The following is a 14,280-nucleotide window of genomic DNA, read 5'->3' on the forward strand; positions in this document are numbered from 1 at the left end:
ATCTGAAATGACTGAAGAAATTCAAGAACAAAAATGTATGATTAGGTGAACAACAGTATGAAAGAGAACGGTGATTAGAACCTCGAATGTCCATGTAACCTTCATTTTCAAGTAATGACTTAATCTGCACGAAATTCTTCATCATGAGAATATTCGAATATTATAAAAGTATAAGGATTAAAGTTTTTACATGTAATTAATTGTGAATTTAATTTAAATTATATATAATATTAATTACTGTTAATGATGGAAAGATTTAAAGGAAAATTGTAAATACAATAAAGTTAGATATTTGAGATTTGGTTTTGAGTTGAAGGGCATCTTGAGTGAAGAGGAGTATTAAAGTAGAGAGATACAATAGGAGTGTGTACTTATAAGAAACGGGGGCCAAAAGAAATGAAAAGGGGAATAAAGTTTTCTTCTTCTTCTTTTTTTAACGAGGAAAAAATACTCGTTTTTAAAAGATTTTATTTTTTCACTTTTCTTTTCATCCATAAAAAAAGGTAGAGAAATTCGATTGAGAGAAAAATAATCTATCTCAGTGTAATATATATATATATATATATATATATATATATATATATATATATATATATATATATATAAAAGTGTCTCATATACCAAGAAGACATTAGATGAATCAAAATTCATAGTTATATTTAATACTTACTTTCATATCAAACTTCTTACAATAAAATTAATTGTAGGATCCAAAATAATTCAGTGATGATAGATGTCATCTATTCATATTGGAATTAACAAACTGAGAAATAATATCTCTAGATGTAACAAAATAACAAGTGAGATAGTTTAATTTTCTCATTAGTGTGATGTATTTCTTAAGATCAGAAAGTGACTTCCTTAACAATGTAGAAGTTTGAAATTGAGATTCATGGTTGAGTCATTAGTTTGAAATTTTTTAGTAAAATTGTTTCTAAAATATCTAATGTATATTTCTTTTGAGAAATGATTATTCAATTGTTGGATAATCTCTAAGAAATATGAGTTTGTTAAGATTTTTTTGTTTGAAAATAACAACACGTGTTATTTATCAAAAAAAAATATCATATTGATCACTATATATAAAAACAATGTCATCAACATATATTATAAAATAAATGTATCCAATCATTACGTGACCATAAAACTCTTATACCAAATTGTTGGACAACTTCACTAAATCTATTATACCATATTCTATATTCTAGGAGATTGTTTAAAATTATATAAACATTTGTGAAGACCAACTGAGAGTAGCTATTATATATTATTATGGGGATTACATTAGATGTGGACATGAACACTTGAACCATGCTAATTGGCCAAATAAAAAATAAAATAAAACAGTTCACATAACAAATTATATGGTTTAACGAAAAGGTTAATTGTGATAAGTAGAACACGTTTGTTTAAAAATGAATAAAATTATAATATAAAAATGTTTGATAAAATATCATATTGTTCTTATTTATTTATTTTAAAATTTGTATAATAGTAAAGTTAAGATGTTTGGTTTTAAAAGCTGCGGAAGAGTGAAGATTGGGATTAGCGTGAGAGAATAAAGTAGAGGCTTCAGTTGATGCAACCCAATTCACAAATTTCATAAATATTGAACCAAAAAATAACAAATATTGGGACTGTATTCAGAGACCCAAACAAAACCTCCACCCTAATTGCTTTTTGCAACTTTGTTTTGGTTTTCTTAATTTTTTCTGGTTTAGATTTTATGACTCCGACTTGATGGAGTTGAGGTATCAATCCATTTTTTACACTGTGCCACTGTCCTTCCCTTGTTGGCTTATTATTTTCATTCTTTTAATAACAGTTTCCGCCACTGTCACACGCATCTCAGAATCAGATAACTACAAAGCACAATTTACACAAAAAGAACAGTGAAATCCACGTCAGCATAACGCATTAGTTAACCAACAACTGTTCCGCACGTGTGCACTGAGACACTTGACTTCCCACTTGCCCCGTTCTCAATCCACTTGGAGCCGTCACCGTCGACCCCACCACTTTTTTCCGCCGCTTCGCCGACGATCCACTCTCCGACGAGGACGAAGGCTCCGGCGACGCTCGCTTCGACGTCACCCGAACCGGTTCGGGCTCGCCCGAATTAATCCGAAGCGGGAAATTCAACAAAGCCCGCGAGCCGCGCATTCGATACGCGGCTCTATCGTATGCCAGGGCGGCGTCCTCAGCCGTCTCGAACGTTCCGAGCCAGACCCGAGCCCCGTTTTTAGCCGGGTCGCGGATCTCCGCCGCGAATTTTCCCCACGGCCGTTGCCTCACGCCGCGGTAGTGCTTCCCCTTGGCCGGAACAACCGCCGGTGCATCCTTCTGAACCACCGAAGCGGTGAAAACAGGTTCCGGTGCCGGAAATAAATCCGGTTCGGGTTTCACGGTAACTTCCGGGATGAAACCCGAGGAAAAGGTGTTCGGTGAGGCTGCGTTGAGAGATGGGACCCAGCCTACGTTGATGGCATCGCGAAGAACACCGCAGAGCACCATGTCCTCTGAATCATCTTCCTTAAGAGGAAGCTCTCCCCAATCGTCACTCAAACACGGGTACAACCTACTGAAACTGGTGCTCCGAGAGTAAAGGGGAGTGTTACCGGAGTTAACAATCGGGGCTCCGAATTTGAGATCCTCGAAGTCCCCGAGTAAGTGGCGGCGAATGGAATCCAAAAGAGCCAAATCGGAGTCGTAGGTAGTTTCTTCGTACATTTTGTAACCCTGATATTTGTGTTTGTGTTGAGAGAAGGATTTGGGTGTGAAATGAATGTTGGAAGTTGGAAGGGGAAAGTGGACGAGGGTTTTTATAAAAGGGACGGTACATGAACTTGGATGAGAAACTTAAGATTACGATTTTACAATAAAATTTATTTTCAATTGGTTCAAGTTAAATGGTGTCACCATTGGCTTCTCCGAAGGTTCGCATCTATGAATTGAAGGTTGCTTTGGATTTATCACGTGCATTATTTCCCCCTATTTCGTAATAAAATATTTTCTCTGTGACGTCATTCGACTTGCACGCCCACACAACTTGTTTCTTGTCTTTTTCTGCTCTTTTTTGTCGTCTTTTCTCCCACTAAAATCTCCCAACAAGTTTACTTACCATTTCTGAATTACTTCAATACCTTTTTTAAATAATTTAATTTCAATGCAATACTAATGTCAAATTACTTTATATTTTTAACAATTTTTTTAAATCAGAAAAAATTAGAAATATCATAATTAGATGTCATGTTGAGTTTCATTAGTTTAATTTCTTTTGTTTTTATTTTACAGTTTTCTTGTCCTAGTATTTTTTTGGTTTCTCGTTTGTATTTATATACATGCTGGTCCATATGTTTAGTTTAGTAAGAAAGAGAAAATAAAAGTTTTTTTTTTCGTTTTGTCGTTTTCTCCTTTTCTCTCTTTCATTTATGTTATTATTTTATTTTATTTGTATAGAATAGTAAGTTCTATATGTATAAACTCCTCTTTTTTTTCATTTGTGGTGTGTTTAACATGAAGATAAAAACCCAATATGGTATCATAATAGGTTACATAATACAAAGAAAATTAATAAATAAAAATTAATTTTAGAGACTAAAATAATTAGTTATCAAATTAATTAAATTATAGATCATTTTATAAATTAAAGAAATTATTGTATCTAGTAAGGAAGGAAAAAAAAAATTCAAATCGTCAAATCCAATTCATAATAATCCAAATTTATATTACATTTAATAGATTTAAATGGATTTGTCTTAAATCCAAATCCATATTTTTTGGATTTTAAGTCCAATCCATTTAATTAGATATATATTTGATACATCTGTGGATTACCCAAAATTTGATTTGGGTTGGATTTTGACTTGACCCAAACCCAAGTTGAGTCAAGTCAATTCGAACCCATGTTGAGCTAAGTCGGGTCGAACTCATGTGGAGTCGAGTCAACCCAGACCCAAGTCCAGTCGAGTCGGTCTGGGTCCATGGCAAGATGAGTCAGCTAAGGCATGGGGTGTTGCCGACCTAAGTCGACCCGAGTCAATGTCAAGCCGAGTTGGCCCGAGCCGATGTCGACCCGAGTCGGTCCGGGCTGATGTCGACTCGAGTTGGCTCGGGACGTTGTTGACTCAAGTCGGTCCGAGCTGATGTCGACCCGAGTCGGCCCCGGGTGATGTCGACCTGAGTCGATTCAGGCTGATGTCGACCCGAGTCGGCCGGGGCCAATTAAGTCGGCACCAAGCCCATGTAAAGCCAAGTCGACCCAGGCCCAGGTTGGGTCGAGTCAGTCCTGGCCTAGGTCGAGTCGGGTTGGGCCAATGTCTAGCCGAGTCGGCTAGTTTTGATGGCGAGTCGAGTGGGCTAAAGTCCATGTCGAGTCGAGTGGGTCCGGGACTTTGTCAAGCTGAGTCAGCCAGAGCCCAAATCAAGATGTATTTAATCTAATTGACAAAATGGATTTAATGTAGATGTAATCTGTTTTAAATGAATTTGAAAAAATTCAAATAAATTTGATCTAGTTAAAATGGATATGGATTTTGAAAGCAATCCATTTTATTGGATCTAGATTGGATTTTGAAAAATCCAATCCACGTTCACCCCTATCTAAAATAGTTTCTATTATTAGTACAAATTTATAGATAGTGGTTTCTAAATTGGTATCTAACCATTAACTACCAAAGTTTTAACTACTAACTACTTATATTCTAAATTAGTCTCTATTAATCTTTTAGCTAAAACCTTGGTAGCTAATTTAGATATCAATTTTTAAATCATTTTATAAATTTTTATTAATAATAGAATAACTTTAAATACCAATAAATTTTTAGTGTATAAAATAATATCTAATTTAGTTAATATAGTGATTAATTATTTTTTGATTTTAAATTTGATTATTAGTGGGTGATTTTCTTGTAATGACATATTCTCATATTATTAATTTTTTCTACTTCTCTTTGTATTTAAGAAAATAAAAGTTTTTAATTTTTTCATTTCTTCTTATCTCTCCTTGTTTACGTTCTTATTCTTCTTATATAAAAGACTCTTTTCTTCATGCATAATCTCTTCTTTTCGATTTATGATGTTCAACATGAAAACCAAAATCTAATAACAAAAAATGATACTATCAATACTCAAGTTACTTTCTCTTAGAAAAAAACTCTTACCTATAAAAACAATTATTGTTAAAGACTTAAGATACACATTTAAACTAATTATTTGTCAAAAAGAACCATTTTTTATAGTTGTGTTAAAAATAGTTTTTATATATATATATATATATATAATATGTGTGTTAGTACTAAATATTATATTTGTCAATTATGCTTTAAGTTTTTACTAAACTTCGTATTTTTAAAATACTAATCCTATTTTTTACTTTTTTTATTAATTTTCAATGTGAATTTTCATTAGGTTATTTAAAAAGTAATTATTAAACCCAATTACTCAATTTTTTTAAAAATGTTTATAATTTGAACTGAATCCAATATATGTTTAGCTTTATTTTAACAACAAGAAGTAAACTTATAACAAAGAATGTAACCAGAATTTGACTAATTGTTATTCTTCATATTGAAAACCCTAATTTTGTTTGCATTGCGAGAGGAAAATGTAAAGCAAAAGCTTTAATTTGAGAAGAAGAAAAGGAAACGGCGATTGGGTAGAAAAGTGGGAGTGGACTGAGACGGAATGATGCGGTGGATATGGACATGTTTGGTGAAGTTTGAAATTGCAATGGATAAGTTTCTTGCAAGGTCAATAACCCCCCATTAATTAATCTACTTGCCAAACAGGACCCCACCCTCCTTCATGTCACTGTAACCCTACTTTTTTTTATCAGTGTTGCTTCCAGGAAGGTGGTGATGACACACCATCAATTCACAAACCTTCACTTTTTTTCACATTTCATCATTTCCATCTCCTTTATCAAAAGACGGTACCATTAATTAATGAGATAATGAGTTTTGGAGGATTTACTTAGGTTAATAATAATTAATTCGTTTTAATTTTATCGAAGTAACTAGAGCAAGAAAGAATAATATTGGTTTTTAATATAGTAGAATACAAAAAATCCATTAGATAAAAAGTTATCTGTTGGCCAAAATACATCTTGATTTTCTGATTATGAAAGAAAAATAATATTAAGATTACAAAAGTAAACGAACGTTGGTTAGGGCATTCTTTTTTTATCAACTATTCTAATCACTTACGTGTAAAAAATAAATTATGATTGATTTGTATATTCTAATTTTCATATGTTTCAATTGACTTAAGCATCATAGTATAATGGTAGATAATATACCCAAAATTGAGACCAAAATAAAAAATGAAGTAGACAAAAAAAAAAAAAAGAGTAAAACGAGAGAGAGTAATTACACTGTGAAAACATACACATTTATATTTTACAATAAAAGAATTAAACATGATTTTTTTAGCATGTGATGTTCATTATGGAACCCAATAAAAATAAATTGAGGCTTCAAATTGGTTCTACATTGGAGCTACCACTTTTAGTTATCCACTGTTCACAATACTAGGTAAAAATCAAAGATAACACGATCTTTCATACATTAAAAATATAATTTATTGTATAACAATGCAATTCATCATTCTCAAATGTGTTACCAATTGTTGAAATATCTAAACAAATGAAACTTTCAATAATAATTTATTTTTCTTTGAAATTAAAACAACTTCACAATTTCCTTTACTTTATTTTTTAACTACACAATTTAAATTGTGATTATATTTCTTACTTGCGTTTTTTACTTTCTTTTCTCACAATTTGATTTTTACTAGAAGAAACTCTAAGCTTGGAAATAATTTTTGTTAAAAACTTTTTTCTCGAGAGCCTTGGTAAACAAATTTGCAGGTTGCTCAGAAGATCTAATGGGTAGAAGATGGAAGAGACCTGGTTGCCATCTTTCACGAACCATGTGATGGTCAATATCAATGTGTTGCGTTTGTTCGTGAAAACTGTTATTGTGTGCAATATGTCTTGTTGGTTGGTTATCACAATATAGATTAGCAACACTTGTAGTGGTGATTTCGAGATCTTCTAGCAAATAGGAAATCCATTGTATTTCACATGATGTAGAAGCAAAAACACGATACTCTGACTCTGAAGAAGATTTGGAAACGGTGCCTTGTTTCTTGGTTTTCCAAGAGATCAACTATTCTCCCAGAAATATGCATAACCCAGTCGTGGATCGTCTAGTCATGGAGCACGAGGCCCGGTCTGAGTCACTGAAAGCCTTCAAATGTAGAGTAGAAGACTTGGGATAAAAGATACCATGAGTAAGAGATGTTTTTATGTATCGAAGAACTCGTTGCATGGCTTGATGATGATATGTAGATGGCTTATGAACATACTGACTGAGGAACAACGCGAAAAAGCATATATTTGGTCGTGTGCTAACTAGATATAGCAAGTGTCCAATTGTCCTTCCATAGGTAGTGATATCATGTATTACATCTTCTTGGTTGAAGAGCCTATCACTTTGTTTTTGCATGGGTGTTGCGACTAGTTTAGCTCCAAGCATGCCAATATCTTTCAAAATGTCGAGAACGTATTTCCTCTGACAAATGTGGATTCCTTCCCGTGAACGAGCAATCTCTAATCCCATAAAATACTTAAACTTTCCTAGGTCTTTAATATAAAAAGCTACATTTATAGATTTATTTACAGTGGTAATGTCATTAATGTTGTTTCCAGCTAAAAATATCCTCAACGTAAATAAAAAGAAATGAAGGATTTTTCATATTTTTTAATAAACAAAGAATGATCAGCTTTAGATTGATTAAAGCCAATTGTAAACAGATGTGAAGTTAGTTTCTCATACCATTGTCGACTTGCCTGTTTTAGACCATACAACGATTTATCCAAACAACACACCTGATTAGCTTTCTTTGTGTCGACTCCGGGTGGGACCTCCATATAGACTTCTTCATTTAAATCTCCATTTAGTAAAGAATTATCTACATCAAGTTGTTTAAAGAAACAGTCCTTGATAGCAGCCAACGCAAGGATAACACGTATGGTAGTCAATTTGGCAACAGGTGAATAGGTGTCAAGGTGAATAGGTGTCAAGAAAGTCGATACCCTTACGTTGTGTATACCCTTTTGCAACCAACCAAGCTTTGTATCTCTCTATGCCAACATCAAATTTTTGTTTGATTTTATACACCCACTTACACCCAATGGGTTTCTTTCTTGCAGGGAGATCAACAATATTCCATGTGTGGTTTCTTTTTAGCGTCTTGATTTCATCACTCATCGCTTCTTTTCATTTATGTGACTTCACCCATCATATGTCCTCGGTTCATGTTGCAAAGAGAGAAAGTAAGTTGAGCATCTGACAATCTCTTATAGGACAAAACTGAGTGTAGAGGATAACCTTTTTTGTGAAGATATTGTGAGTTGGAGATGATAGTTTTCCAAGTAGGGAAGCATCCTACGAGTTCTTGTTGATCTTCTAAGGTTAGGATTTTTAGCAACTTCAAGATTTTTAGCAACTTCTGTGATAGTTTCATCACTGAGAGCAATTTCGTTGTTCCTCACATAGCCATTGTCGAGCATGTGATCAAAGGAGCTTTGATCACTCTCAATGTTGTTTTGTGAGTCATTATCAAGAGTTTTTGCATAAAATATGCTCATGAAATACAACATTTTTGGAAACAAATATTTCTCTGGTATTAGTGTCAATAACCATGTAACCTTGGTTCCATTTTTGAAACCTAAAAAGATGCATTTCTTGGATCTAGGATCCAATTTATTTCTATTATTTTCAAGAGTATATGCAAAGCATAGGCAGCCAAAAATGCGTAAATTATCAAAATCAGGCACAATTTATACAACATTTCATATGGACTTTTATTTTGAATAATATGACAAGGTAATCTGTTAATAAGATACACAAAATGAGAAATAGCATAATTCCAAAATACTTTAGGTATTTTTGATTGGGATATAAGACTTCTTATGACATTTAGAATATGTTGATGTTTCCTTTCAACCACAAAGTTTTGTTGTGGAGTTTCTATGCATGTGGTTTGATGTATAATGTCATGTTTATCATAAAACTCTTTCCAATGAAACTCTTGCCCATTATCAGATCTTATAACTTTGATATTTTTACCAAATTGATTTTGAACAAAAGCAACAAAATTCATTAATAGATTTCTGGTTTCAGATTTCTGGTGTCCAAGTGAATCTTGTAAATTATTTACCATAGAAAGAAAGTACTTGTGATCGTGTATAGATTGAACATTAAAGGGACCCTAAATGTCAACATGAATGATATCGAAAGCTTATTTACAAATACTATTGCTTTAAGGAAAAGGAAATTTGTGTTGTTTAGCCAAATGACAAGAGATACAAACATTGTTTTTATCAAAATGTATATCACCATATTTCTTACTCAAACATTCAAGAACTTTGCTTGACAGATGGCCAAGTCTGCAGTTTCACACGTCAATGTTATTAATGTGTTCGAGCAGGTTCTCGGTTTGCATGGACAAAACAAAATTTGCTCGGTTTAACGAGTAAAGAAATTGCTCGGTTTAACGAATTCATCAAAAAGTCCAAGTTGTTGGATATTTCGATGGTTTGAAGAAAGTTTACTTAGTACAAGCCGAATGGGTCAGTTAAAAGTAGAATAGATAGAATCCTGGTTTTTAGGGAATGGTTGGATGTTTGGCCGAACAATAAACAATTCGTTCTCAACAGGTCAATATTTGATCATTGTGTCCTAGTGCTTAGAGTTTCGTGGGGTCAAAACCCTTTAGGAGTCTGGATGTGTGGCAAAGAGATGAAAGGTTTTTAGCTTTCGTTCGTAGTAAATGGCAGAATTATGAGGTGTACGACGAAGGATTGCTCGTATTAAAAGAAAAACTAAAATAGTTAAAACTAGATATGAAAATTTGGAATAGAGAGTTCTTCGGAAATGTTAATCAAGCAGGGGAAATTTTACAAAAGAAATTTTACATTAAAGGGACCCTAAATGTCAACATGAATGATATCGAAAGCTTATTTACAAATACTATTGCTTTAAGGAAAAGGAAATTTGTGTTGTTTAGCCAAATGACAAGAGATACAAACATTGTTTTTATCAAAATGTATATCACCATATTTCTTACTCAAACATTTAAGAACTTTGCTTGACAAATGGTCAAGTCTGCAGTTTCACACGTCAATGTTATTAATATGTTCGAGCAGGTTCTCGGTTTGCATGGACAAAAAAAAATTTGTCTTTGCTGCACATTGAATACGGTACAAACTATTATGAATCCTAGCTTGTCCAATCATCTTGGATGTACTCATTTCCTGTATATCACATGTATCATGAGAGAAAGTGAGCTTGTAGTTTAAAGAAGATGCAAAACTATGTACAAGAAGAATGTTTAGAGTAAATTATGGAATATACAAAACATTGTGTATCATGAATTCTCTTGACAAAAAAACAGTTCCTGCACATCTTGCTATAACATAAGTATTATTAGGTAACCATATCCTTATTGGCTTTATCTCTTGATGACTTAGGAAAAGAGTAAGATCACATGAAACATGGTCTGTGGCACCAGTGTCCAAGATCCAAAAGTTTGTGCATACTTTACCTTTTTCATAAGTTTGAATAGAGGATTCATTACCTTTCTCAAAGGTTTGAATAGAGGATTCACCATTTCGATTTGATTTTTCTTTGTTGTTGTAAAATAGCAAAATATCAACTATTTTCCGCAATTTTTCAGTGCTTAACGAATTCACTATTTGATCATTAGTATATTTATCTTGAGGTGATTTCTTTTCAGCAACTTCTTCCACCATTTCCATTGCGTTGGCAACATAATTGTTTCTCTTCTATTTCATCCATGATGGATATCCATGCTTGGAATAGCATTCATCCGTTGTATGATTCATTTTATTATAATACGAACATTGCTTACCATAGTTTTTACTTCTTCCTCTTCCATAATTCTTCCATCCAGTATTGCCACTATTTCGATGATTGGGCTTTTGTGTTTGTTGGCTTGCGTTGTTATTGATCAAAACCTTTGTTTCTAAAATTGGTGCTTCATGGAATTGTTTATCTTACCTTTCTTGCTGTAAAATTAAAGAGAAAACATGATTTATGTTAGGAAGTGGTTCAAGAAGAAGAATTTGTATCTTTACATTGTTATACATTTCACCAAGACCCTTAAGAAAACACATGACTCTTTCCGATTCTCTCCATTCAAGAATGACTCTGGAAAGTTTGCAAGAACATTGTGGAAAGTTTGCAAGAATCTATGGACCTTCGGGTCGTTTTCTCTCTTGGCCTAATTATTGGGTTTGTATTCTTATTTAAGTGCTATGTTTCTTAAATGTAAAGGCACTTTGAATATACATAAAACTTTGTTTTCCATAATATCACACCGCTTCCAGTTTTCACATATTTTACATTGCCTCAATCTCTTTTCTTCGTTCTTTTCTTCTTAGTCAATCGAATCCCCATGGATTCATTGCTTTCTCTCTATCAAATTTTTGAAAAATAAATATTTGTTCTGGTTAATATGACTGAAGGAAAATATGGTAAATTTTGTAGGTAGAACACATTCATCTTGAAAATGAAGTGTAATAATTTTTTAGGTTAAGTATTTTTTCGTCCCTATACAATAACACGAAATTGATTTTTGTTTTTGATCTAAACTCTAGACCATGTATATACTTGTAGTATGAAAATTATTGGAATAAATTCTTTTGTATGTAAAAATGATTCAATTTGAAGTTCTACTTCATCAACCTATTGAAAATAGTTATAGTGGACATTAATATGCGATCAAAGCTACAACTAATTTTGAAAAAAAAACTAACAATTTAAAAAAAAACTAACAATTTTTAAAAAAATTTAACAATTATTTCACATATAAAATAACATATTTCAATAATTTTCATACTATAAGTAACTGAATGATCTAAATTTTGAATTAGGAAACCAATTTTATATTATAGTAGAAAAAAACATATTTAACCCTAATTTTTTTTAATTAAAGGTAATCCATGTGTTTCATAGAGGAGAAAAATGTAATGAGTTTTGTAGGTAGAAGAACAAATTCTTCTTTAAACGTGTCATTTCATTTTATTTTTTTTATTAAAGTTCATCCATTTGTCATTGAAGTTGTACATCAAAGTGAGTTCATTTTACCTTTTTAATTTATTCTTTATATTTAACTGTGAACTAATATTTTGATTAAAAGTAATTTTAAACTTTTAATTAAATCATAAACTATTGGTAAAGATATAACTATTTTATCATTTCAATTTTTTATTTGTATTTTTGAAATAATAATATTTAATTATACTAAAGTTAAAATTAAGAAATCTTATTGCTTTAAAAATTGTATGTGGTATATGTAACTAATTTTTTTTATGATATGTATTTCATCATATAACTAATCAATTAATTTATAAATACTTACAAATATTAGTAGTTATTATTTAAATTCAATTTACCACTAATAAGATTATATAAAATCTCAAACAAAATATTTTATCTAAATCAAATTATTAGCTTATTTTTAGACATATTTTTAAGCCTTTTGGTATTTAAAGGCATATTTTAAAGTTTATATTAGATGTTGTGAGTATTTAAATTTTAAAAGATAAAATACGACTTTGTGCTAAATAGAAAATGACATTTTACAATATCATAATTATTAAAATAGAAGAAAAATATATTTAAATTATAAAATAGATTTTCTACTTTTCTAATTTATTTATTTATTTGAATGAAAAAAGGAATCTTTGCACCAAAATGGTTTAAATTTAAAAATGCCCATCATTTGAAGTTTGAAGCTGACCCATGACCAAAACAACGTGCAAAGTTTGACTTTGACTAGAAATTTCTCATTATTATTTATTGTTACAAATGCAAACTGTTTTGTGTCCACGTGCCCATTCCTAGCACGTGTATCCCACAATCTTTCAGTCTTTTTTTAACATTTTTAGCTGCATTAATTTATAATAGTCTTTATTTTTTTTTAATAATATGAATTAAATAAAATATTCTGAAATTTTTCATTAGGTTTAAAATTCAATAACTTACATTATTTTGACAATTTTAAATTTAATTAACTTATTCAATATTTTGTTAATATAAATAAAATGATTGAACATACAGTTTTGAAAATATAAAAATAGAGTTATTTTATTATATTAATAAATTTTCAGTTTAAAAAAATTTAATATATAATTAATAGATCGATAAAAATAAAATTTATATAAAACTATTTATAAAGAATTAGCAGGGACTTTGCCATGAGAGGGCCTACCAAGGACAAAAAAATTCTCAGCAGTAGAAATTAGAATTTTAAAATTTTGGAAAATGAAGAAATAGAAAACCCCACGCATGAATTGTACAAATAAATTGTTTATAATCCTTCTACGTTACCCAATTATGATTGACGAAGAATAAAACATTTTTCTTCTCCAACTATTCAATGTATTCAACTTTTTGACACATAATATTTATATTATATGCAGTAAGTCTATGCCTCTGTATGATATATTGTTTAACTACCTTTATTGTGATGTTTTTATTTGACAAAGATATCTTTTTATAAACTATGTTCCCACATTAGTGAATTAAGGGAGGAGTGAATTTAGCGAGGAATGTGTATTTAAACTATCTTTAACCTCAACTCTTGAGTAATGTGAGACGACTATATTGACGTGTTTCGTCATGATTTTATTTCTAAAAGATGTCTCAGTGGATTAAGGAAGGAAGATGTATTTAAACTGTCATTGACTTCGACTCCTGAATGATGTGAGACTATATTCACAACGTAAAACTTTTTTACTAAATATATTTATTTAACTTTCTCACTTAAAATAACATACACTTACATTTAAAAAAAATTAAATTACGAATTATACAACTTTTAAATTATATTATTTAAATTAAAAAATGCAGATAAACATGTACAAGAAAGCATATGTTTCCAGTAAATATAGTAAAATATAATATCAAATATTATTAATTTATACGTTACGTTTAAATTTATATTGTTGTGAGTGAAAGTGAAATCTGGAAATAAAGGAATCGTGTCATTTTTAATAGGGGAGTGGTAGATGCGTCTGAAATGTTCGCATTGGTACAAATAAAGGTTTGGTCTTGGCTCTATGCAAAGTCCCGGTATATTTCTTTTTCTTATTCTTATTGGGTTTTAAATCCTTTGGCTTGTATGAGGTTAGTTCCTTAATGTCCTGTGGTGTTTTTTTATGGTTGTATCTAGGTCATAGGTGTTCCT

The 14,280-nt window shown here is 31.1% G+C and overlaps 1 protein-coding gene across 1 annotated transcript; it reads right to left on the reverse strand.

The window, feature by feature from the left end:
- Positions 1-1,576: 1,576 nt before the first annotated feature.
- Positions 1,577-2,937, reverse strand: LOC137810474 (ethylene-responsive transcription factor 2-like). Its single transcript, XM_068611742.1, has one exon. It carries the CDS (start codon positions 2,728-2,730, stop codon positions 1,918-1,920), a length of 813 nt encoding a protein of 270 aa, XP_068467843.1. The 5' UTR covers positions 2,731-2,937; the 3' UTR covers positions 1,577-1,917.
- Between the last annotated feature and the right edge of the window lie 11,343 nt (positions 2,938-14,280).

This window comes from Phaseolus vulgaris, chromosome 2, assembly GCF_000499845.2.
Source record: "Phaseolus vulgaris cultivar G19833 chromosome 2, P. vulgaris v2.0, whole genome shotgun sequence".
In the NCBI taxonomy this organism is placed as follows: domain Eukaryota; kingdom Viridiplantae; phylum Streptophyta; class Magnoliopsida; order Fabales; family Fabaceae; genus Phaseolus; species Phaseolus vulgaris.